A 26434-nucleotide genomic window follows, 5' to 3' on the forward strand; every position below is an offset into this window, starting at 1 on the left:
CGGGTGGCTACTTAACTATTTAAAGCCCAGAACGTGCCGCATGACAAAATGCCAGCAATGAAGTGCAATTCATTCTTTAAACTGACTCCACGTCCGCAGCGAAAGAGGCACAAGTCGAGCTGAGCCGGAATCACAGTCATGTGCATTTTTGTGCAAATATGTGTGGGTGAGAGTATGTGTGTGTATGAGTGTAAAAGGGAGTGGATATGGGGGGATGGCATTTTATGACAATGCCAATCTAAGCGTCAGCAAAGAAGACGTTGACATATTTTTCTCCGGCAAACGTGCAGCACATTCCCTGCACAGCCGCTGACAAAATGTGCCCGTTACGGCAATCCAATGATTAAAACTACATGGGTAGGGCGGGAGCTAAGCGCTGCTAAGGGTACCTAAGCCAGAGCTGAAGCTCAGCCTTATGTGTGTGTGTCTATGTGTAAGTGTGGTGCTGACATCAATCTGTGATGGCGCTGCTGGTACTCGAGCAGAGAACACAAATACTACATTAACCCAAATGAAAAGCCGTGCCAAGAGCCTGCCAAGTGAATGCCCATGAGACGTGTTTGTATGTGTGTGTATCGACCGTGCAACCGCAACCAACGAGCTGCATTGATGCTGCCTGAACTCAGCGGCAAGCGGCACGTTGCAAGCTGCCAGTTACCAACGTTCAGTTAGAGCGGGACTTAAAATGAAACCCGCTCTGTGTCCTAACATTTTTAGACTCTAGTTTTTCTTTAATTTATTCTTGAACTAAATTTCAGTACAGCATAAAAATGAATACCTGGTTGTATTATAGCCGATGTTAGGTAAGTTTAGTTTAGAGCGGATATCCATTTTGGGGAAATAACACACTATCTTCTCCTTGTTATCAATGGAGGGAGTTAATATAAGCTAAGTCATAAATACTTCTTGGGAAAGGCCTACAAAATTTCTAGCTTAAATACAAGTTACTTTGCGTTAAGTCAGGCTCCTTTTAATTCTCTTCATAACTATTTCTGAATCAGTCTTTGTAAAGGCATAAAACCAGAATTCATGTTTGAGAGAATGGGCTGCCCTGCAATAATCCCCCATATCTACACTGGTTCACTGATAGTTTAAAATCTTGATTGCAATTTGGACTTGGTCCACCATTGAGACCTACTCTAACCGCCAGACGCGGTTAGAGCTTAGATGAGAAAACAGACGGAACTAGGGACGGTGAAACTTTGGTTCACAGCTGCTCCAAGTCAACGAGCTTGTCGACCTCACCTCTGGTACTAGGACGTGTGGTCTATCTAAGACGGATTTATGACTCCTGGTTTCCGACCACTGTGCAAATGTGTCTATCCTCTTAGCGTGAAAGCAGTCTCTGTGAAAAGAAGGATGGAACTAAAACGCTTACAGTGTAATTGTTCAGCAATTGTCTAGAGTAAGAGAAGCTCTTTGTACAAATAACCGTATCCCTGACAATAGATTTCATCGCCTTTCTAGAGAAGATCGAGTAAACTTTGGGGTGGCTTCGTCTTAAATATTATTTTGTTATTTTGCTACGGTATACCCTGAGCCTTCTTCTACCAAAACCAAATGCAGCTCATGCCATGTGCTCCTTACCTTTGCATTGATAAAAATAAATGGGTAAAAAATGATTCCCCCTGCAAAGGTCAAACTAGTAGGTAAAGAAATAAAATTTTGAAGAATGTCCTAGATTGCCGTCTATGAAGATGATTAAGTTAATTTGGACTTATATAGCCCCCAAAAATCGCTCAGTATGGCGCCAACAAGCAATGATTGTCGGGAGGGCTGCGGAGGTGGCAGCTAATGCTATGTCTGAACTTGAGCTCGTTTCCTATTTGGAGCCTGCTTGGGGCCTACTTTTGCGGCGCATTTCATTTGCATTGGGCTTTAAATAATATGAAGTGGGTGGAAGGGGACGATCGGTTAACGGCAGATGCTTGTGGCAGTGGGTCGAGCGGCTTAGCTTGGAGTGCTGCCAAACAGAAGCGTTGTCCCTTATCCTGCCGTTTTATGACAGACCAACCAAATATGAAATTGCCAACGAAAAAGGAGAAGCCAAAGGCAGCGTGCCACAAACATCGAGCAAGAGAGAAGCAGAAAAAAAGGTCAAGAAACACTTGGCAGTACATTATCTGGGCCAGTGGCTGACCAGCTCACCCACTTGCAGAATGGATGGATAGATGGATGGATGGACGGATGGATGCCCAGGCGGAGGTTGGACGAATAGCCGCTTGGTCTGACATTTTCGTTATTATTCTTATTCGTGCATGATGTCAGTTGTTGTTGCTGCGATTCCCATTACTATTGCTATTGCTAAAGCTGCTGCTGCTGCTGTTATTGTTGGCTCAATTTCCTAGCCATTTCCGGCTTTTCTGTGAAATTACGTAAAACATAAAGAAACAGAAGTTACAACAGCAACAACTGAGTACAAAGCAGAGCAAAACACATAAACATAGAGAGAGTGAACGAGAAAGAGAGGTAGAGGGGACCAAGAGACCTTGCGGGTCATTCCACTTGATTTCCGAAAAGGATACTGGTCACACACGCAGAAAAACTGGTCACTAGCTGAGATCGAAAACGTGCTGTTGAAGCGAAGAGTCAAGAGACAACCGCAAGTACAAAAGAAATGAGCTTTGGGCGGGGCACAGTTGGCTTTGGCACCGCTGTCTTTGCTGCTGCCTCTGCTACTGCACAGTCAATGGTCCATAAATCGGTTGTCAACTATTCAAATGCAGACAATTGATTACAGCGATAAAGCTGAAGAGTTTTTTTAGCTGCCTTCCAGCTCGTTTGTGAGTGAGTGAATGCCCAGGAAGGGGGCCGAAAAAGAGGCAGAGGTGACAGGATGTGGAGGACAATTGCCAGCCTACAGGCTCAGCAGCACTCGGCCTTAATGACAACGCAGCTGTGCCACGCAGGGACATATTCATTGAGGTAGATAACGTCCAAGTTAGGGTATCCTAAAATAGCCATGACATGTGCTACGCATTGAGGTTTAAAAAAATATATAAAATATCAGCAAACAAGCAGATGTAAGTTCACATAGAGCGGCTTTATTGAGATACTATATCGTTTAACTGCAATGACAATAGTCGGTCGAAAATTATATTAACTACAAAATACAAAAAAAATTGAATTAAACCGGCGACCGCTCGATTGTTGGTACGAAACTCTTTTATGTAGATAGATATGTGGTGTTTTATATGATGTTAAAGCTTAAATGGACTTTCATTTTTTGAGTCAACCTCAAAATAGGTCCTTGTCTAAGAGGCGCATTAGATTGCAATCAATTATAATGTAAGGGTATTTACGATTCGAATTATTTTTTATGGTCAACACAATCAATGGGCAGCTCCGAGTCATCGTAAGATGTAGCTGCCTGCCTTGCTTAAGCTCAAATATATTAAGCCCATCGAGTCAATAGCCTGTAAGTCCATTAAGCTATGCTCAGAATTAGGTTACACTTACTTTGATACACACACCGCACACCCAAGCAGGCCCACATACACATACATACCCCACACGAACTTACATGATTATATGCCAGTGCGGACTAAAAAATCAACAGTCTTGCTTCAAGTGTCAACCGTTGCGTCTTTATATGGTTACGACTGGTTTGTCGCGGGGAATTGGATAGTCGGGGCAGGGCGGAGGATTTGTATCAAACCACTTAGCTTTGAGACGCGCGCTTGTGTTTGAGGTACTTCAAGTTGATGCCTGGTAAAAATATTTATTCACAGCTCAATAAATAAACACACTATGCACGCAGCTCCGCAGAGTGTATACTTGTATACTTGACTCTTCCTATACGGCTGAACGTTAGTTTTAAATAAGAAATGAATACAACGCCTTTGTTCAGCTTTGAGTTTAGTTTTAATATGCGTATATGTATTTGTATATATATTTGCTAAGCTGCGGATCTGTGGGTGGTGCTATGCCCTAAGCCCCAAACGTTTAACACTTTGTATTTACTGAGCTGGCAGCCCTAGCAGTAACAGCAGCAACACCAGTAGCAGTAGCAGTAGAAGCAATGGCAATAGCTGCTACAACAAAGGCTTAAACATATTTACCATTACAAGGCTATAAGCCAAGAGCCAGAGGTAAAGTAATGCCAGCATTAAATAGAGTTGGAAGCAGGCAGGGTGGGTTTGTCTTTGACTTACTAAAGTAAAGTAAAAGATAATGGTGGATGGGGGAGGGGTCGACATATAGTTGATTGGGCTACCACAAAGAGCAATGTGTGGAATTAGGAAGTGCGTCCACGTAGAGACATGGCCAAGACACAGGCTGCCAGCTGATGCCCAGCTTTATATGCAGCACGCGGCAAAAGCAAGGAACACAAATTGTTAGGGACGAGCATGGTCGCTCTCTAGATCTGTCTAGGACTCATAGTTTTTTTTTTCAGGGGAGCCCTTGCCTCTTAGCCATCTAAACAAATTGGAAACCATGGCATACAGTTGACGTGACATGCAGCTGAAAGAACCCTGCCAATTTCCAGTGTTGGTTAATGCAAAACTGAAGCTAGGCCCTTGTATGCGTGACGTGATAGAACTAATTGGGAAAAGTTCTGTGTCAACTGTCAATTGTCAAATGGCAGCAGTTCGCAGCTCGAAAATCCGTTTGAACTTTCACAAAACATAATTCGCTTAGCTCTTACCCCTGCACATCCTACCCAAAAAGTAAAGAAATCTGCCAAAGTTCACAGGGTACCAATCGAGGCAATGGAGCCCGTCCGTGCCAGTCCGGTTATGCAGTTTATTGCCTTAGCCAATAATTTAAGAAGTTCACGCTACACAAAGTTCAAGTGAAGTATGCCTGCCCTGCCCTGAATGATGGCAAACGGAAATTTACTGTAAGCACGAACAACGCACAGACACACAGGCACACAGGCAACCAAAAGGGGTGAAAACACACACACAAACACTCACACACACTCAGACACACGCACACATACAAGTGAGTTTTTGTAAAGTTTTCTAAGGAAAAGCGGAGGCTTGAGCAAAATATGCACATTTCCACACTTAATAACAAAATATGTTAAACAAAATCATTTGATGTTTGGCGTAAATTCGCTTTACCCAACAACAACAACGAAAATGTGAGTGTGTGCATGTGTGTTTGTGTGTGGTTGCTAGGAGGCACGTAAATAAGCACATGTTTACATGCAAATTACATAAAGCAAACGGCAACAACGGCTACGGCAAACAAAACGCAAATTACATGCTGCATACTTTTAGGCTCTGCCAACGTACCGTATCAAGTTCCACAAAAAATCGAAAAACAGGCCAGAAAAAAAATGTGTTGTTTTTTTTTTTGGAAAGACGACAGTTAAATACCCTTGTGTATTATCTTGATCCTCTCTAAAGAAAAGTTTGCTTACATTTAAAAAAAAAAATAAATTCTGTCATCTACAATATATTTTTAAAATCCAAAATAATTCAAGAGCTCAACTATTAATGGATCGTTCCTAGGAAGCTATATGATGTTGATACGCTTTTTCGATAAACTTACGAAGCGTATTAAAACACGCTAATTGAGTGTTGATGGGAACAAACACCGATTTTTCCTATAACTATATGTGATGTAAAATAAAAAAAAACATGTGTGAGGAATTCAGTTCTAAACTAATTATTCCCAAGGCAGCTCTATGATATTTTAATCCGGTCGATAGCTACAATTTTTATATCTATAAAATTTCCCTTGTACAAAATTTTGTATGCACAGAATTTGTCATTATCGTAACTAAGTATGTTTCTTGCATACCCTTTGCCAGGATATACAAAAACTGAGGGAATTTGTATGGGGATATTTCTTATATTTAGTTGCACAGAAAAACAGGCCGTCGCCGCCACAGCGTCCAGACAATGTATCGTCGCCACCGCAAACATCGCCCCTGTGCTCGTCCCCGCGCTGTCCTTTACACTTTGCACACATTTAAAGAGTGTTTTTTATATGCCTTTCGACTGAGTTTTCCTTTTTTTTATTTATTTTTTATTTTTTTTTTTGCGGCCAACTCTTTGCTCCCAAGCAAAATGGCGCACATCCTGGGGCAAGATTTACATGTCACTCGGCAAACTTTGAGCCTGAACTGACCTCAGCTCTGGTCCGGAGAAACTTGGTTGCCCTTCTTGGCGGCTGTTGGCTCTAGTCGAGGGTTTGTCTCAAGTTGTGCACACAATCTTTGCATAATTTCTTGCTACCAGAAGGTGCACACCCACACACACGCCACCACCCCCGCCTTCGCTCAATAAGCGCTAAGCGGCAAAACGGCAAATGTCAGCAGAAAAAAACTGGCAACAACTTTTTTTGTGTCTCATCTAGCAGGAGTAAAACCCGTAAAGGACGACGCCGGCTTCTTAAGCGGAGTTAGCTAACAAATTGCCTCTAGCTCAGCGATGACTATCTGAAATTAGTGCTGGCTAGGGAAGGGGCTAGTGGTGCGACCGGGTAGCCCCTGAATTAGCACACGCATTAGGCTAACATAATCGAGTATGAAAATGGCGGACTTATGCATATAATCAGTAGTTGCCAAACAGCCCCTGCATACCAAGTGGAAAAGCCATGTTCAAGGCGATCTCTACATCAACATAAACGCCAAGGACCTTGCCGGCACGCAAAAACCCAAAGCCACAAGCCCGTTAAATAACAAAAAGAAAATAATATTTCGAAGACCCAACAAGAAATATATAAAAAAAGAACCGGCGCTAAATCATATCATAGCATATCAAATAAATCAACTATACAACAACAGTATAGAAAGAAACTTTTTTTTTACTATTATCCCCGTATCACTTACTTACTACATTCTGGAATCTTTAAAATATTGAAATATTTAAAACTATTTAAAAGTGATATGAGACAATAAGTCAGCTTTCTGAAGATTACTTTAAGCGTAAGTAAAAAATGATCGCAATGATGAGAAATACAATTTATAAAAAAAGAAAAAAACATTTCGATTTCTGTAGCAAGAGCTGCTTTCTAATGTTTTTTTTTTATAGTTTATCTAGTTTTTTTCAGAGCAAATTGTATTAAGAAATTTTACGAGTTATTGATTTCTCTCCTCTTAATGCTACCTTGCAAGGTTCAGCAAGCCACAATTATAATATATTTATATTTATATTTGTAAAACATATTCCAACAAATTTCTATAATTTCTAAAATGAATTATTTTCTATGTAGTTAATCCAATACTTGGCAAAATATATTCACCAATTTATTTGGGTCAAAATAATTTGTTGTTGGTTAGCACTGAAAATTGATATGGTTAAACCAATTATAGTTATCGTTGCCTGGGGACCACTGAAACAACGAACAGATATTTTTAAGTTAAAGCATGTTAAGCTTCGAGAAGATCCAAAATGAAACCAACTTATTACCCGTATTTAATTTCAATTTTAATAGAATAAATAAATATGTCTTATGCATAACAAATAAATACAAATATTTCTGGATATCATAGTAGGAATTAGGCTGTTTAGCTGTATTAGCCAGGCTATTTCTCATTGTTATTCGCAAGCTTATCACTGAACTCCCGGAAATTTATTCGAATTTTTGTTTTTGTGGAAATTCGAGAACATCGAAAAGTGTCGCCCCCGCTCTTTTACAATCTAACTTCATGATATAGCATATCAATGCTGCACTGTGGTATCGGACTTCAAAGTCGTCAAAAGTTTACTTCAAAAGTAGAAGAACAGAAGCTCTAACTTTGGCTAGCATTGCTAGCGACAGCAAAATGGCGTGCGAGCACGTCAAATTCAAAGGATAATTGAGACATGTAAACAATATCCTTAAGTGCAAAGGCAAAAAATGGCGCACATCAAAGGTCGACCATGCCATTCACCCAGCTGGAAAGCAATTAACCCGCTTTAGAATAAGCAGGCAGCTAGCTGCTGCCAAAGGTGGCAGCGGGTAGGCGCAACATTAAAATATTAAATACCCACTCACAAAAGGATTGCTGCAACACGGGTGGTGTCTGGTACTGGTGGTGGCTCAAAAGTGCCTGGCACACACGCACGACAAAGCAGAATAATAAATTTCAATTCAGACGAGGGCGACATCAGAACTTCTTTCTGCCGCACGTGGAACTCAGTACTGCCATGTTGATAAGAAGGTGCCACAGCACTCAGAGGTGCCGCCATGCATGCAGATGCCCCGTGTACTACCTTGCCATACAGCTAGCTAAAAAAAGCAAAAAAAGTGAACGTGTGTGCCAACAAAAAACAATATTTAAAAAAAGAATGCTTTGTGCGAGCGCACACAAGAAGCCAGTCGGGAAAAAGTCTTGCATAAGCTAGAAAAGGTTGATGCTGCTGGGGGCTGCGAAAAGGAAATGCGCAACGCAGCCCAAAGGTGTCAAGCGGAAAATAAAGCATAATAGTCGTCTCTGTTCTGCACTTTAGCTGGAGCAAACGCCTAGCTGCCGCTGCCAGCCACTGCAACAGCCACACAGCAACTGCTGCAATCGCAAGTTGAAACGCGTAGACAGCCATCAGTCAATCGCTACGACCTTCTTTAGTGCGTAGACGGAGGCAACTTTCTGATGCATTTTCTGGCCGAAGACTTTGCGGCCTACAGAAAACTCATGCATGCACATAAAAAAACGTTTGTGTGCGTCAACAGAAAAGTTCAAAATTAAAGCGCCTTAAAAAAAAATAAAGTAAAGCTGGCTTATAAATTATGATTATGTGAGCGCTGCTTCAAAGCGAATCGTATACCGTGCAATCAATCTTTAAAAACCTACGCAAATTATTCCAATAATTACATAGTCTGTGGAAAAAGCCGACTGACTTTGTTAACTAGTCTGGCTACCACAAAGTCTTTCTATATGATAACAGCAAACTCTCGAACATTGTGCCCCATTAAATGAGTGCATTCATATGAATCCTAAGTTTTGTGTAAGGCAGCTAACCTATTTACAATAAATACGTTCTGATTATAGTGCATTTAGAACTTAATCCTGTCCAAGGCAACTAGCCTATTTACAATAAATAGGTTCTGATCCTAGTACGTTCAGAACTTAATAACAATTCTTTATTAAGATGTTGATTTTGTTTTATCTTGTTTTGCAGGCAGTTTGCATTTGGAATAAAGTTAAAATGCGCAAGGCGAAGCCGCATTCCGAAAGTGGAGCTGCAAATCGAAGCTATGCATGTGCAACATCTTGTGGCAGCCACACGCTGAGCCATGTCCAATGCACAACGACGACAACTTGATGACGTCACCGCCAGCAGCCAGAACTGCCAAGTGATTTAAAGAAATGAGCATGACATGCAACAACAACAACTACAAGAAGTAGCAACAATAAAAACAAAAACAATACAAGTAATAACGACAAAAGTAATTTGAATTTGGGCGAGCAACAGGAAACGAAACAGAACAAAGAGACAAAGAAAAGGCAGAGAGTTAGAGAGTTTGTGTGTGTGAGAGAAAGTGAGAGAGAGAGAGAGAGAGAGAGGAAAATAGAGGGAAATACAACGCAATGCAAATTGTATGCATATTTTGCTTATATCTATGCGTTGCTGCGCGTGTGTGCGTGTCCTTGTATGTGTGAATGTTTGCTGTGGGTGTGAGCGTGAGCGTGTCCGTGTAAATAAATGCTCTATAAAACGGGACAGGGGCAACAGCAAAAGAAATAGCCCGACGAAACGGCAAAAAGTGCAGTTAAGCGTGGAAATTGCATTAAAAATTGAAAAAAATTGAAGAAAAGTGGAAAAAGGCAAAAGAATCGTCGCAGCTAACGAGCGCTAAAAAAAGAGAGTAGAATAACGCTTACAAAAATAGCAACTGCAGAAAGCGAGTAAAAAGTTTTGATTGAAAATTTTCATTGTGCTTTCATTTGGCTGCGCTGCAGTTGCCAACACAAATACAACAATCACTTGCAACAACAACAACAAAAGCCGCGCCGCCAATTTGTTTGCCACCGACGCGCGATGCGGTGACTGTGTAAATTTCTGATTAAAAGCAAGCAAACAAAAAGCAAAAAAACAAATCAATACACAAAGTGAAATTGTAGCATGCCCCAAAAGCAGAACAAACGATTGAGAATCACAAAAAAATAATATAAATGAAATATTAATAACAATTGCTAGTACACACAGGCAGCTCCTGAATATTCATTTCATGCAAATCTTAACGTAAGTCCATATTTGAATTTATAGCTTGCAGCACCGTGCGAAAACTGTCAATTGAAATACAACAAATTCAATTAAAATAAACAAAAAATAACGAAAAAAAAAACTTTGGGAAAACTGTTGAAATTGTTAATTGCTCTGCTCATTTTAATTTTGTGATGAACGTTGGGGCATGCGTGCGCGTTATTTATTTTATATTACTATTAAACGACAAGAACAGGCAGACACCGTGTTGCACTATTGTTAGCAACAAATAACAAATGTACGACAACCAAATTAGCAGCACCCAGACAACAAAAAAATATATAAAAGAATATTCGGCGATCAAATTCGGTGGCGCCACTCTGAGCTGTAACAAGCCAAATATAGTGTAACGGTAAACTGTGTGCCGTGCAATAAAAGTCAAGTGCCGCACGGAATTCAACAGTCAGAGACAGCGAGCCAGAGGGGCAGCCAGTGCCAGAGAGCGCTTCGCATTGTGTCATTGACAAAGTAACGCATCGCGCGATAAGAGGCAAGAAGAAGCACCCAACGAGACGCTCGATAAACGACAAACAAAATGAGCAACCGGCAGAGGAGCAGCACCAAGGAAGGGAGGAAGAGCAGCGGCGGCAGCGGTAGCATCAAAGAGCTGATAGCGCAACTATTGCTTCTTATCAGCATCACATCAAGCTTGCCGGGTAAGTGCCAGGCGAATGAAATGTGCGCCCTGTCCCTGTTTTCCTTGTTCTCTTCCCATTTGAATACCCTGTTTTGAAAAGGGAAGCAACTGAGTCAATTGGGCTTGTGCCACGTCTAATTCTGCATGTTCGTAGTACTTCTATTATTCAATATTATTTATTTTATCATACTCGACTACCTTTATATTCAAACTTTTATTGATGAAATAAATTATTTTATACCAAGAAAGTAGAGCTTCAGTCTCCCATGCGATTAAGCAACGCTGTCCGCACAAATTCCTCAACATAAAAGTCTATCCATTTTCTTTTCGACGTTCCGTAGAGTGTAACTGAATTTATATTTATCTTCAGCCCACATAATCTTTTGGCGTATTTCTCGAAATCACCTGAAATTTATATAGTGAATTTTCACTTTCTTTAAATGAATCGTTTTCTTTTTCACTAATTTTCCACCCATTGAGTAAGTCCGTCATGTGGTCAGCAATCAGTTTTATAATTGGTACAAACGATACTATTGAAAAACATCAAAATATATTCGACTTGGCCAATATCAATCCACAACAACCACTTAAATTGACTGTTATCCATGTACTTTGAACTCGGACTACATTAAAAACAGAGTATCCTGTCAGTCAGTCTCTTCTAACTTCAATGTACAAGCTTGTTTTTTTCTTGTGTGACTTATCTTAGCCCAAAATTAATGCAAATATTTAACGTGTTTTTTTATGGATTTGCCGTTGTCATGCTCCCAGCTGTTGGCCAGAGCTAGTTGCCGTTGCTGGTTGCCATTGCCGTTGCCTACGTTTAGGCGCTGCCATTATTGACATCGACTGTCGTTATAAAGATGATAGTCGGGCAGGAAGCTGGTAACTTGACATGACTTATGAATGGCTTTCGATTAAGTTGTCACATTAGCATTAATCTTAACATGGTTCCCCATGTCTTTACGTCCCTTCCGCCATCACCATATCGTGGCTGGCGTAGGCCATTGAAGTTCAATCAAGTTGTCTGGATTGGCTGGTGTGTGGGAAGCGTGTTAATGAGCCGTGAGCCCTCATAAGTTGCTTTCGATTATGACGTTGTCGTGCCCTTCTCACTCTTCTTTGACGACGAGTCGATTCAGTGCAAGGCATTTTCATGCTTGAGGTGCATTAGAAGGCTTGAGTTGAACCAGGTCAAGTCGGCTGCTGGCCAAGTGGAATGCGCATCATCCCCCACTATGCCAGAGATGCCACCGTAATTAGTTAGTTGACCCCATTGTTGGTCCATTAAAGTACATGGCATAATTCGAAATTAATTACCCAGCGAACATACCTGAAGGTATTTCTGCTGCTCCTGCTCACGTACAAATTGATTATTTTTATTAAAGGCCATGCATATTTAATGCCAGGCAATGACAACAACAACGCGACAAAAGGGCGTATGTTCCATGAATATCCGCGTGCTATAATTCTGTCCTTTAAATTAAATTCATCAACTCTATCGTGCCGACAGGTGCTCAGCATGCAGACTCTGCGGTTAACTCTCAGGCTTTGTATGCAAACAAGTAATACAATTATGAGGTATTGAAAATGAATGTGAAGGCCAACCAAATATAAATTTAATTTCATTTCAATTTTAAGCATTTTACAATTCAATCTAAAAAATCAATTGTTGCCAACTTGGGCAAGCTCGCGTTGCGTATTTCGTATACGTAATACTTATACGTATACGTAATGCGGCATGTATGTGCCAGGCCGAGTACCACACCTACTTTGAATGGAATTGGCATGCTTTTCCAAGCGATTCGCTCAACATTTTTGTGATTGAACGATTTGAAAACATTTTCGCATTTCCTGTCACCTACCCAACCTCCAACCCTTGGCCCCTTTGTGCACAGTTGTTGTTGTGCAACAATAGCAAACAGTTAAATAAGCGATACGATTCGCCGATAAATGTGAATTCGTATATAAAAAAAAATAAGCTGAAATCAACAGCTGGCATGGTGCTTTGTGTCAGTGGGTCGCACGGTCTTGGCTCAGTTTCGTTTTATTTAAAAAATATTTGTGCTTTATTTAACAAAAAAGTTGTTTGCATTGTTTCTATTCGTCATTGTGTGTATCTTAATCAATTTGTGCGTATATCACATTTATGTTTTGTCGAAGCATTTCTGATGCATTGTTTTAATTGATTTAATATGTAATGACCATTTCTTGCATTCCGACAACATTTTTATGAAAATAATTGAAAATGATTTCGATCGCAGGACATTGTAAAGAACGGAATTCGTCAATTGAAATTCATAGTTTACTTATAGTAATTTTTTGAGAATGTGAAATTGTCTGTTTTATTGACAAAAACGTCTCTTAAGGCTAGATATAAAAAATTAAATATCGTTTAATGAAACTGCGAAGAAAAACAGAATGATATAAAATTGTTTTGTTGACATGCTACTCTCTAAGCTAGAAAACAAATTAATATGTTACAACTGAAGAAAGAACAGTAATAATATAAACAATTAACAATATAATTGTCGTTATTTGAAAAAGAATTTTTCTAAGAATTTAATTATTGATTGTATAAATGCTGTTAAAAGGAAATTACATATCAAACCCGAAACCAGTTCCACTTAACAACGACATGGGTCCATAAGAAGAAATTTTTACAAATCATAGAGCAGATAAATAAAAAATTCGATTTTTATTGTAAACGCGTATACATCAGGAAGGGCAATGGGAAAGTTTGTGCGCTGTCGTTTTATTGCTGTGCCAAAAATTGGGCTCTATAAAAATTTACGTTTCATAAAATTTATTATGTATGCAACACAATAGCAATAACAACAATCGATGCGGGGCCAAAAGTTAAGACCCTGGCAAAGCGGGAAAACTTACACAGCATACAAAATGACAACCGAGTCGCAGGGAAAATCAAAGCTGAAAAAACATAGGAAATGAACAACTTTATATGCAGGATAATGGTCAAGCCATTATAAAAACTCGTATCCTGAGTATGTGTATACCGATTTCTGTGTGTGTGTGTGTGTGTGTGTGTGTGCGCGCGTGTGTGTGCGCGCGTGTGTGTGTGTGTGTGCGTGTGTGTGTGAGTGCGACTGATGTGTGTGTATTCGTAAGTTCTAAATAGTGGGCGCATAGCTCCAACCGAATTTATGATGTGTCTGCGTGCGCCCCACAACACTTAAATCGTGTTATAAGCTGAAGTGTGAATTAGCTTTAAGGCGTGCCCAAGACGCACTTCCCTACCCCCACAAAAATAACCACAAGGATGAAAGGTTGGAAAATTAATGTATAAATACATCAAAAGATGCAAAAATTATGTATGATAAGCAATAACACAATATAAGTTTAGCATTCACATACACCTGGACATATATATATATATATATATATATATATATGTATATATAGTAAAACTAAAACATCGATAGTATAATTAGTGTTTGAGTTTATATATACTGAAGACAGGTTTTAATTGGTGCATAGATTAAATTTTAATAATAGTTGATATGCAATATATGTACAATTTAGCATACATCCAAGCCGTGGATGTATGTGGACTTTATGTAAGATAATAATAGGTATAGTACATCACATTTCACATTTTGGCACCTTTAACTAAGCTATGCCAATAAACTCTCTTTGTGTCGTATGCATTTAATTGGTGCTGAAGAAGCATTTCGTTGTCGTATTTTTGTTTAGCTCACATGACATAGATAAAATATTTTGTCAGATTTTCAAGTAATCGAAGTTAAAAGTTAGCTATCACAGTTTTTGGGGAACGCAGCTGATAAAAGCTTTGGCCTAATGGCTGTTGGCAGAAAAACGGACTGACAGACAGCTGGACATAGGGACGAGCACGCAAATGGACGAATGGTTGGGCAAACTTGAGTATTAAAAGTCAAATTTATGTAAAACATTATGTAAACTGTGTGGGCGATATGCAAATACCAGCAAAGCGTCGAGGGGAGTAAATAGTAAAGACAGCATGACTTTTCAATTTCAATTGTGTTTAATGGGCTTTTATGGTGTCAAAGGGTCGCTCGGTCCGTCGGGCTGACATTTATCAAGTGTGAGCCATAGGAATAGCTGACTGCATTTTCCAGCAAAAAACCCGCATCTGTGCAGCCAGCGTGTGTGTCTGCGAGTGTGCCTGCGAGTGTGTCTGCGAGTGTGTCTGCGAGTGTGTCTGCGAGTGTGTGCTGTTAATGAAAATTGAACTTTTTGGCAAAGCTGCGAAAGTGCCGCACTTGGGGAATAGTTGCAGGGCCACTTTAATATTTGCCCTGAAACCGGCGGCAATGTGGAGGTATAAAAGTTCGCACTGATTGGGCACCATTCAGCAGGCGGCAGCAGTTGCCAAGGCCAACTTTTAATTACACAAAAATAATTATAAACCAGTAACTTGATCAACGCCTAGATCACCCAATCAATATTACAACACAAAACACGCACACACTCATGCAGAGACGGGCAGCCAGTTGCTGCAACGCGTGCAACAATTAAGAACAACTACAAAAAAACATTTCAGAAAAAATTGAAACCAAATGGGTTGCCGTAAGTGTAAAATATGAAAAATTGTCGCTGTAGAAAATGTTGCCGTATGAAACGGGGGCACAGGCAGTGGCAGCTACAACAGCTTCTCGTTTGGGATGGGATGCACGTAATGAAAATGTTGCTCATATGTAAATACCAGAAACGAGTGTGTGGGTGTACGTGCTCGGCTGAATGTGTGCATGTGTTTGTTGTTTGTGTGTTTGCATGTGGATCAACAGGGACACATTTTGTGTATGTGCCGCACACACAGCGGCTGATTGCGTTGGGCTTTACAAACTGCGTTGTGCGGCATGCGTCTAATTAAATTAGAAATTAGGAAACGGAAATATGAGCATAACATCTTGGTGGGAGAGAGAGGGAGAGTGAGTGAGGAGAAAGCAAGGAAGTGAAGCAGTAGGCGCAGATATATATGATATTCGGTTTGATGAAGTCAAAAGCTGATGTACCAGGTCGAGTGTGTTGTAATTCCCATCGATTTAGTTCCCATCGCTGTCAACACAGATAAGAGCATACTTTTTTTGATGTACCCATTGAAGATTCATAAGAGGGTATACTAGTCTTTTAAACAAAACAAACCCAACCTCATAAAGAATATATCTTATGGATGAGCATCGATAGCCGAGTCCATCTAGGCGGGTCTGTCTGTCTGCCCGTCCATAAGCTAGAGCATAGTGCTGAGTTGGAAAATCATAGGCAACATGCCCTTGTCATAATTTCTGTATTTACGTGAACATCCATTTGTTACATTCATACATATGCGTATCTCCTTTTTCGAGTTCTATATGTATTGTATGTTGCGCTGTGTATATGTATATTTTGGCTAAATTTTGAGCAAGCGAGCTTGTAGCTTCTTGTTGTGATAGAAGATTCAGGGTATCTCCTAGTCGGGCACTCTCGGCTAGAGCAGTCTTGTTACTAATGAAATTATGTAAAATTCCAGAAAGAGATGCATCTATGTTGTACACAGAGGCTTCCCTTCGTTTTTTCCAAACAGCAAGTTCAAACAAAGTCGTGCAAATATGTGCACACATGCCCACAAACAGCTTGAGCGGGAGAGTGCATGTGGATGTTGCAAGTACTTTTCTAATGCAAAACAAGCCAAACAAAGCAGGATCTAAAACAGGTTGCAACATCCAGTTTACAGCAGAAGTTGCTGCTGCAGCAGCTCGTGAGAGCATTTGCTTTAAGCAGAATTCGCACAGATTAAGGACTTTTGCCAGTCAAGGCGAGTCGTGGTGAGTCGAGCTGAATGGCCTTGTTGATGGTTAGTGTCCTCTTTTCAAAGCTGTTTCTGGGTAAAATGGGTATGTACGTGATAGGCTCCTCTTACGACCTCTTCAAGTAGTTTAAATCTTACTTAGTATCAACAGTCGAGTCGATCTAGTCGATCCGTCTGTCTGATCTTCCGTTCGTCCGTATGTGTTGGTATAGTTAAATTTAGAAGCATCATAGAATTTGGAACTTGTGCTTTACTTTGCAATGGACAAAAATCAATTTTGACCATACCTCAGATCTTATACAAAATGCAATTTAAAAAACATATGTATAGGTAGAGACTTGCGCTTTGGTATATATAGTTAGTTGGGTACCATTTATGTCCTGAAACGTTTATGAAGTTCATATCATAAACAGTAAAGTTATTCGATTATAATAATATACTATAAGGAAAGAAGAAGCGCAACCCCTACAAGAAGGCGCAGGTTGCAGCGTACGTGATTGTGGCTATGTGTTTGTATGTATTTTTATACCCTGAATCCATTAAAAATGGGTATATTGTATTTGTGCAAAATCCAAATGTATGTAACATGCAGAAGGAAGCATCTCCAACCGCATAAAGTATATACATATACTCTTGATCAGCACCAATAGCCGAGTCGATCTGGCCATGTCCGTCTGTCTGTCCGTCTGTTTGAACGCAAGGATCTCAGAACCTATAAATGCTAGAGACTTGAAATTTTAGATGTAGGTGCTCCTAGTGCCTGCGCAGAACGTTTGTTTCCGATAATTGATAACTTACTCCGTTTCCAAGCAATCGATAAAAATCGATATCGATATCCTGTTTTTTGGGCAATTTTGGTAAAAAATTAGAGCTAGAGTCACCAAACTTGACATATAAGTAGCTTCTAAAATAGAATATATGTATATGCATTTGATGTTGGAAGAAGAGGGTTCATGGTTTTATGGATAGCTAGAACCTCTTAATTGTTTATTTTGTGTTCATGCGCATTTATAGAAGGAAGTTTGAACGCTTGTATTAGCAGCTGGGGGATAGCTATAGGGTACCTCGAGTGGAGCACTCCCGACTATAGCACTTTTGCTTGTTTTCTCTTACTTTCTTTCTCTCCCTTTGATTTTCGTTTGCCCCAAGCGCCAGTTGCTGCGGGCCGTGGCCTTGTTGTGGTTTACTGAAAGTCTTTGCTTGCAAACACATTTATTATGCATGCACTTTAAATTGTAAATTTCACTGCTCGTCACAGCACAATTCTCCTGCGCCAACACAGCCCCCTCTCCATCTCCCTGTCAACTACAACTTTAGTGGCAGCCAATGCGGATTTGCTGCCAGCTGTGGGCCATGGCTAAGACCTGCTGATGCGCCTGATGAGCTTTGCCATATTGTTTGAATTTTTATGGACTCACTGCTAGGTGCCCCAGTTGCCCCACTTCTCCCACAGCCCCCTGCCTCCTACCCGGCCTGCTGTCCTGTAGGCGTTGAGCGGCTTTTCGGCATTTTCGTGTTATTATCCTTAGTGCTGAGGGCCTTTGTAATGCACTAATGGCTTTAGTATTCATTTTCCCTCCTCTTTTGACTTCTGGCATTGCCAAATAATAAATTTAATTGCCTGGCAATTGTTTAGCTGTGTCAGCATTCTCGAGCCGAAAGACGGGTTGAAATACTGGCTACAATAAATCTTAGCAGTCAGAAAGTGCAAGTAATTTGCAGCATCCTGTATTTGAATATATATATAATATACTGATATGTATATATATTAATGCAATTAGGTTCTCTGTAACTCATTCGTTGGCAAAAAGTTTGTTTCAGGCATTTCCTTGCTTGACCAAATTAGTTACACCAATTGAAGGGCTGTTTCGTCAATTTGCGGCCACTTAAGCTGGCCAAAACTTCAAGACGCTTAACTAGAGTATTAAAAGTGACACGTAAATTGAATACTTTCGTTTTAAATTGCCATGGCAACTGAGATGGCGGCAGATGTGGCACACAACAAAAGCTAGTCAGGAATTTGCGGCGCCTGCAAAACTTTTTCTCTGTGGCACAGATCAAAAACTCAAAATGGGTTATATGACTAAACTGTCGTGTTGCTGCCTTCAACATATATTCCACTTTCTCTGTCTGGCTCGCATCCTTCAACGCTGATCAAGATAATAGCTATTCAGGCAAATAGGCAGACCTCTGCCAGGGCCATGTTGCTATTGTTGCCAAGTACCAACAAAGTCAAGCAAACAAAAACCCATAGACATTTGTTTGCCATGTGCATCAATATATACACTCGCACACTCTCACACACACACTTGATTTTTTCCCTCCGCATCTCTCACCAAATCCGTTTGGGTCAAAAACTTTTGAAATTCCTAATCCCCATGCATGTGAGGCAGCATCAGAGCAGCTTTAAGCGCACAGTTACGATAGTGATACACCGCCGCTCCCAACTCAATGGTGCGGCAGGGGTGAGGGTAGATTCAGCGAGGGGGAGAGGAGATACTCTGCCCAGGCTTATGAATTTGGCACGGGTTACGAGTCCAGTGCTCGCTCGGTTGCCTTGTGTCCTACCGAGCCTGATTATACCTAATCTTTTTTATACCCTTGCGCAGGGTATTAAAATTTTGCCGCGAATTGTTTTACCCATTTTAAAGAATATTTAAGTATTTAAAACATGTTTATTCCTGAACTGGATGGCAAGCTGAATCATAGTCTGTCTGCACGGATATGCCAACTAGATGGAATTATCGAAAGAATTCTGATTTTATAGAATAACTATGGTATTTATGAAGTTGATCAACTTTCATGGGAGTGATGTTTTTTTTAGGTCTCAAATCTTACAGTTTTCATCAGTACTGCACAGCTACAAAAAAAACTAAACAGTCAATTTTTCGGTTCGCTAAACTGGTTTGCTACATCTTGGAACTCACAAGTTGGTTCAAACCTTGCAAGCCGTATATATTTTCTCATATATAATGCGATCTAAGTCTTATCTGTACAAAAATTTAGATCTGTCTCATATGGTTAGATACATTTAAAGCTTGGGCCAGAAATTTTTATGCTTTGCGGCCTCAAATTTTAACCAAACCATTATTGATCAATGCGGTGTTAATGCGGTGACAACTGGCTTAATTTAAGGTTCAGGCTCAAAGCCAGTATTCGTTTTAATGACAGCTAATACACAATAAATTTAAAATGTTTATTATTGAATGATTAGCAGAATCCAATCTGACTTTTTACCACAAAATTATTGTTGGTTTGTCAAAGTCTTATCGTCAAGACAAAATTGTACAAAATAAATAGAGTCTTGCAGAAAAATCACAAAGAAATGAAACGGAGTTCAATAAAATGTAAAAGTTATAAAATTCTGAAAATTAACATGTAAAAATTGGATAAAATTTGTTTTTTCCACATCTGCCATGTTCAATAAAATATTTACAAGGGTATTCAATCTTAAGTGGCCGGCAAATCGCTTGTCATTTAATGTTCTTTTTCTTATCTGCTCTCCGTTTAATCTTGAAGTTGGTCCCATAGAGCCGCACTCAATGTGCATAATTTTGGATTCTATTAATAGCATATTGGTTGTGCTCTGACCCACAGTCAGACGCACATGCCCTGACGAAGCATCCGTGAATTACGTTTGCCGTTAATTCCTTAAAGAGAATATCACGAAGCAATTACGACAGCGCCTTGCTCCTTAGGTTTTCATAATTCTGTAAGTCAAAATGGCAATGCCCCGCCCACTTCTATTTGCAAGCTGCATCTTTGGCTAAGGGCTAAGTGAAATTCCATGTTGTTGCCTGCTTTGCGGAGTTGTTTGATGTTGTTGCTGGCCAAGTGGCTTAAACTTTTCAGTTTTTTATGAGGCGCGCAAACATGTTTAAACTTTCTATATAGTAGCTGCTGCTGTTGCTGCCAGTCACGGCCACCTTCAGAAATGGCAAACTTTTGGCCACAGTTTCGTAATTGAAAAAGATTTACTCGTCCCGGGAACTAAATAAGACAAGCTCATTTGCATAGAAGCGGCAGCAGTCGTCAAAGTCTTAGACGAATTTGTAGCCATAACAGAGATAACACATTTTATGCATTTCAAACCAACCGGCTACCAAAACCCTCTCAGTAGAGTTGACAGCTTAACAGGCAGATCAGTTAGCCACATGAAAGTGCTGGGGCTCAAAAATAGATAATTGAAATGGCCAATGGCCATGTAAAATATACTATATACTGTGTTGTGGCTTGTTGGGACAGCAGTTAGTAAAAATGAACGACGGCATTTCGCTTTGACCAAAGTTTGCCTTATGGCCGGCAGCCGCAGATAAAGCCAAGGCAATAACCTGACTACAAGCGCGTATCGCCGAGCTAAAACAGGTCAAAATCGATAAGGGGTGGAGGACGGGGCGCTTCTGGGCAGGCGGTCAGACGCTGGGTCACGTCAAAGTAAAAGCATATAAATCACAAAATCTTGCAGCAGCAGACAGCAACTGGCTAAATCAGCGGGCGCTTGAGGTAAGTCCTTGACCACCAAACAGCACAAAGCCGCAGACGGCATCGATATATTGCATGTGTGTATGTGGCTGTGTGTTGTCGAATCGAAGCCAGCGTCATGTTATCAAATGATTTATTTACGAGCCCGCTAGGCAAACAAACAAGCCGCAATGGCGAGAGACTTGCGACCGCGGCCACGACAATTTGCAGCAGCGAGAAACGCTTGTCAAATAGCAACCGAGAGAGATAGATAAAAGGAAGGTAGAGCGATAAATAGTGACAGGTAGAAGAGAAGCCAGAGTTACCTACAACATGTACAAGTTCAAAACTGTTGAACCCACCAACCTTTCGAGTCGTAGGTCTCTAGCCACCATCGACAGTGACATGTAACAAGAATTATAGCCAAAAGGAATACGCCTAGCCAGTGGGCGTGGTAGCCCCAAATAACCGCAACTTGACTTCAGGCATTTAACATTGGGACCAGCTTTAAACTGGCTTCCGGTCACAATCATTGTGATTAGTGAAGCTGTCAATACAATACAACAAGTGAAAGTCCAATTGAAATTGATATCCATGTAAGAGAGCAGCTGCTGTCAGTTTGAAATATATTTATGAAAGGAAATTTAATCATTTTGAAAGCCTATTCAAAATTGACAAAGCAGAAACACAATTGTTGCTCGAATGTAAGTGGGCCACACACACACACTGTGTGTGTCCACAACTGACTTCTGTCATAGCTTGGCCTGCGTTAGCAGACTTACGAGTATTTTAACAGCTCAGAGCTGCTTTGAGCTTATCAACTCCAACACTTTCTCTCCAAGAGAGTCAAACAACGCTTTTAAAAATGGTATGCTTTTTATTAAGCATAGACAAAAGAGAGAAAACGCATTTTAGAGTGCTCTCATGCCAGATTATGTGCTGCTCAGCTTCGCATTGAAAATGCACTTTGGGCAGACGCCTTTTCTCTCTGGAAGACAGTGTATTAAAGATCGTGATTTAATGTCATCATATACCAAAAACTGAGGATATATCTACATGCATTTAGCGTAAAGGAAATACGGCATGATAAGAAAGGAGAAGATATTCGATATTGATATTTATCGACTCTGTGCGATCGAATGAATCATCGAATATGTGTTATTAGATGCTGAGTCTGTTCATCGAGATGATCAATAATTTTTATATTCGTTCTGTATTTTCAGAACCATGTCCATCCGTCCGTCCGTCCGTCCATCCGTCCGTCCGTCCGTCCATCCGTCCGTCCGTCCGTCCGTCCGTATGCATGAACCCAGGGATCGCAGAACCTATAAGAGCTAGATACTTGAAATTTTAGATGTAGATGCTCCTAGTTCCCGCGCAGATCGAGTTTGTTTTCGATAATCGATAACTTACTCCGTTTCCAAGCAATTGATAAAAATCGATTTCGATATCCTGTTTTTTGGGCAATTCTGGTAAATAATAAGAGCTAGAGTCACCAAACTTGACATATAGCTTCTAAAATAGAATATATATATGCATTTGATGTTGGAAGAAGAGGGTTCAGGGAATTGTCGGGAGCTCTCGACTAGAACCTCTTACTTGTTTCCTTTTTAAATGTAGCATAAGGGTTTTTATAAAAAAGAAAGTAAATTCCACTCGCTTATAAATACAAATTGAACTCCTTTAGAAGTTTCTTCAGTTTCGCCAGCTTACCTGACGAACAACATTAATTCATTTAGCTGCTGAGTTGTTGTGGCCTCAAGAGCCTCAAATTGAAAAAGTAATTCAAAGCTCGACAACGTTTTAAGCCACAAGCAACCGCGGGGCCACAACCTCAGCCATATGCCCTTCACAAGATGAGTTGGGGGCAGGCAGGGGAAGGAGCTACCGCAATTTTGAGCAGGAACCACAGAAATTTATGTTTTTAGTGCGCTGGCAGAGGTGGGAGGTGTCGGAGCTGCGAGTTGAGTGCGCGCACATACAATAATTTTCAATTTAAAGGTAATTTTAACCCAACACACACGCATACGCACATACACACGTTCAGACTATGTTCAGATACTTGCATGTGTAAACGACAAAACAGCCAGCAGGCCAAGAGCCAAAAGCATTTTGGCCATAATTTAACTTGCAACAACTTTCAATAAGGCGACTTAGGCAACGTACGTAGGCAGAGGCAGGCGGCAGAAATTACAAAAATACACACACACACATACAAACATTTCTTGCTGGCAGCTAAAGTGGATTTAGCCATAAAATGGCTATGTGCCACATCGCGACGCAAACACGGGGCAAAACATAACAACAAAGTTAAATGCAGGTGATGCTTTAGTTGTTACCTTTTAGTATAAGTGTGCCTGTGTGTGTGTGTGTGTGCGTGTGTGTGTGTATGTGTGTGCCAGCAGCTCGATATTCACTGCCCAACCCATGCAGGGCCCGTTAGCCTGTTTGGCTTGTGGCTTGGCGTTGGCCGCTTGCTGTGGAGATTTCCAGTAACCGCAACTCATATTTCACATTGCTTTTGGCCATAAAAGGCGGCGGCCAGGAGACTAAATGGCAAAAATAGCAGAAGAATATTGCGCAAGGGTATGCCAGAAACAAGAAGAGTGAGGGGGCTCGGTTAAACGGACAGAGTTGACTTCACTTGACTCTTACAGCATTTGCCGTTACGTATACGCCATGCTAGCCACGCGACTCGCTGCTTTGAAAAGTGTTTGCAAAGTAATTTCCGTTTCCTGCTTAGCTACGAATGGCAGTCGAAGCGTTGCAGCCACAGGCAAATGCAACGTGTCGTTGGTTCTGGTGAACTTGACTAAGAGGGTGCTGCTTCTTAGCACTTGCAGCGCTCATTAAGTTGCCACACGCGACGGCAGCGACTGTAATGTAAAACAAAACCAATAGCAGTTTCCCCGCTTTGCAGTCGCTTCAGGTCCAGAAATATGACTTGCAACTTGACACAGCTGTCCAGCTGACGTGCAGGCGGTACAAGCAATTCCCAAAGCCGCTGCCACCGCCGCCGCCATGCGCTGCATATGGAGCGCATCTCAATTAATTGGCGAACAACGAGCTGCGCACAAGATAAACACCATGTAGAAGCATTTAAATTGCAGTTGAACTGCCAAAAATTTACACATACCCAGCTGGCACAGCCCACACATATAATACACACATATTTCACAACATATTTGCACATATTTGCAACAGCAAGGCGCTGCCAGAAGATCGACGAAGTCGAGAGCAAATACCACTCTTCGATAGCATAGGTCTGCAGCCGAAACTCCAAGGGAAATGGAGCGATTCACATAACGAATTATTTTTTATGGACTACCCGTTGAGTAGCACACATCAAATTGGCAAAGTGCAGGCGGGCATAAAGCAGCTAAGAGGTGGTGCTGTGAGGGTTGCCATTGCAAGGGGCTGCCGTGAACTACCATTCTAATAGGCTCTACGCAAATATGTCGTTTCTGCTTTACAGCAAAGTCGTTTCGTGTTGCATCGAATCAGGCAATCAGCGGAGCCAGAGAAGGTTAGGGGGGGTGGCAGAACTGGACGGTCTGTAACAGCTGGCGCTGCATCTATTAAAGAAGTTTTTATACCCTTGATAAGAGTCCTTAATGTAATGAAATAGTGTTAAAATTAAGAATAATATGTGTGAGATATTATACGTCGTACAGCATGGGCTATTACGATTTGTTGTAAAACGCGTAGGTCTCGACACTATGTTAAACACTGTTAGAGTGGACAAGTTAATAATAGAAGGCGATATGACTTCTGTTAACTAAATTCCGATAAATATACATTTGAAAAAAATTGATAATATATTTTGATTTTCTTAAGAAGAATTTTATGCATATACTAAGATCAGAATACTAGGAAATACTTTATTCGTTTTTATATGCAGTGTAGATTCTGTGCAGTTTCGCCATGCTTAGGTACTACTATTCTGTCTGCTGTCTGCATGCATTGAGCTAATCAAAACTTAATCAGCAACATCAAAAGTTCGTTTACCGAAAGTTGGTGCCATACATTTGTTGCGTCACCTGCTGCAGAGGCAACCCGGCAACCCGATAGGACCCTCGTCAATGACGCGTATAATGGCCAAGTGTTGTTGGGCGTGATGCTTCTTTATTCGAACGAAAAACAAAAAGAAACATAGTTGATGTCAGGCGCAGTAAAAATAGGTATACGAGGAATACAGTTAATTTGATTATACGGTGCCGGAAGAAGTGTAATCATAATAATCCGAAAATAATAATGAAAACGGAAAACAATGAAAAACAAACAACATGAAGGCAAACAAAAAACCATTAACTCATAACTATTAACAACTACAGCGGCAGTTGTAACAGGCGCACCAACAACAAGAACCAGAACAACAAGAACAACAACATGCGGATACAACTCGTAAACAGCAACGAAACTTATAATGGACACATGTACAAGGCACACACATACTCACACACATACTCACACACATACTATAAACATACAGGCACACTTGCTCCTACAAAACCGCATTTACACACAGACACAGAAAGAGAGAGAGAGAGTGACTCACACGCACAGCCACAGGCTCATTATCCTTTTTAATAAAGCTTATCAATGACAGAACATGCGAGCTGCCAGGAGCAGCTGAGCCAGACGAGGCTGCCGGGCATTCAGTTTTTCCGCTAGCCAGCCCGAGCACTCTGTCCCTGAACACTGTAGTGACAAGAACAACGAACACAACTACAACAACCATGACAACAACAGCAACGACGACATCAACGATGAGAACGACAAACAGTAAATTCAATGGTAATTTATTATAGCGACACCTGTAATTACCATGAGCCATAAAATAATACCCGTAAATACATACACAGTTACACACATACATAAATTTACTTGGAATACATATATATTCACTTATATACCACACATTTTACCTATGTACATCATATACATTTTGTATTCCGCACCGTTGTTGCTGTTCTGTGTAAGTTATTCGCTCGCTCGGATTCCCTGTGGTCTCTGGCTGGCATCTATCGGTACATATTTTTAGTGGAGATGGTTAGATGGACCTGTGACATCGCCAGAGTTTTGGACAGCTTTGTTGCACCTACTTTTTGTTCAACTAAATCAGTCATACATCAAACATTGACAGCAGTACATATACATACATTTTGAATAATTGATACGGCTTTTGTCAAGAGTTTCCCTCAACTGTGGCTTTTTCAATATATATTTAACAGGACGATGATAAATCAAATACGTTGAGCAGCCATTATTAAATTAAAAATATGTTCATGCGAGTTAATAAATTGAATGACACTAATATTGCTGAAATACTTGAAATAAAAACATGGAAAATACTTTGTAAAGACGGAAAATTTTGTAATATGCTATTTACTGTTTTAAATA

General features: G+C 40.6%; 1 protein-coding gene across 2 annotated transcripts in view; it reads left to right on the forward strand.

Annotated features, from left to right (window-relative positions):
- The first annotated feature begins 10184 nt into the window (after positions 1–10184).
- Positions 10185–26434, forward strand: part of LOC115766186 (kin of IRRE-like protein 1) — a 79066-nt gene continuing 62816 nt past the window's right edge. Inside the window, exon 1 of one of the 2 annotated variants that reach the window (XM_030710030.1) lies at positions 10185–10801. In XM_030710030.1, coding sequence (XP_030565890.1) covers positions 10681–10801 — 121 coding nt within the window. In that variant the 5' untranslated portion in view covers positions 10185–10680. The remainder of the gene's footprint in view (positions 10802–26434) is intronic. The other variant, XM_030710029.1, reaches the window with a different exon arrangement.

This window comes from Drosophila novamexicana, unplaced genomic scaffold, assembly GCF_003285875.2.
Source record: "Drosophila novamexicana strain 15010-1031.04,08,12 unplaced genomic scaffold, DnovRS2.1 tig00001062-arrow-arrow-pilon, whole genome shotgun sequence".
Lineage (NCBI taxonomy): Eukaryota > Metazoa > Arthropoda > Insecta > Diptera > Drosophilidae > Drosophila > Drosophila novamexicana.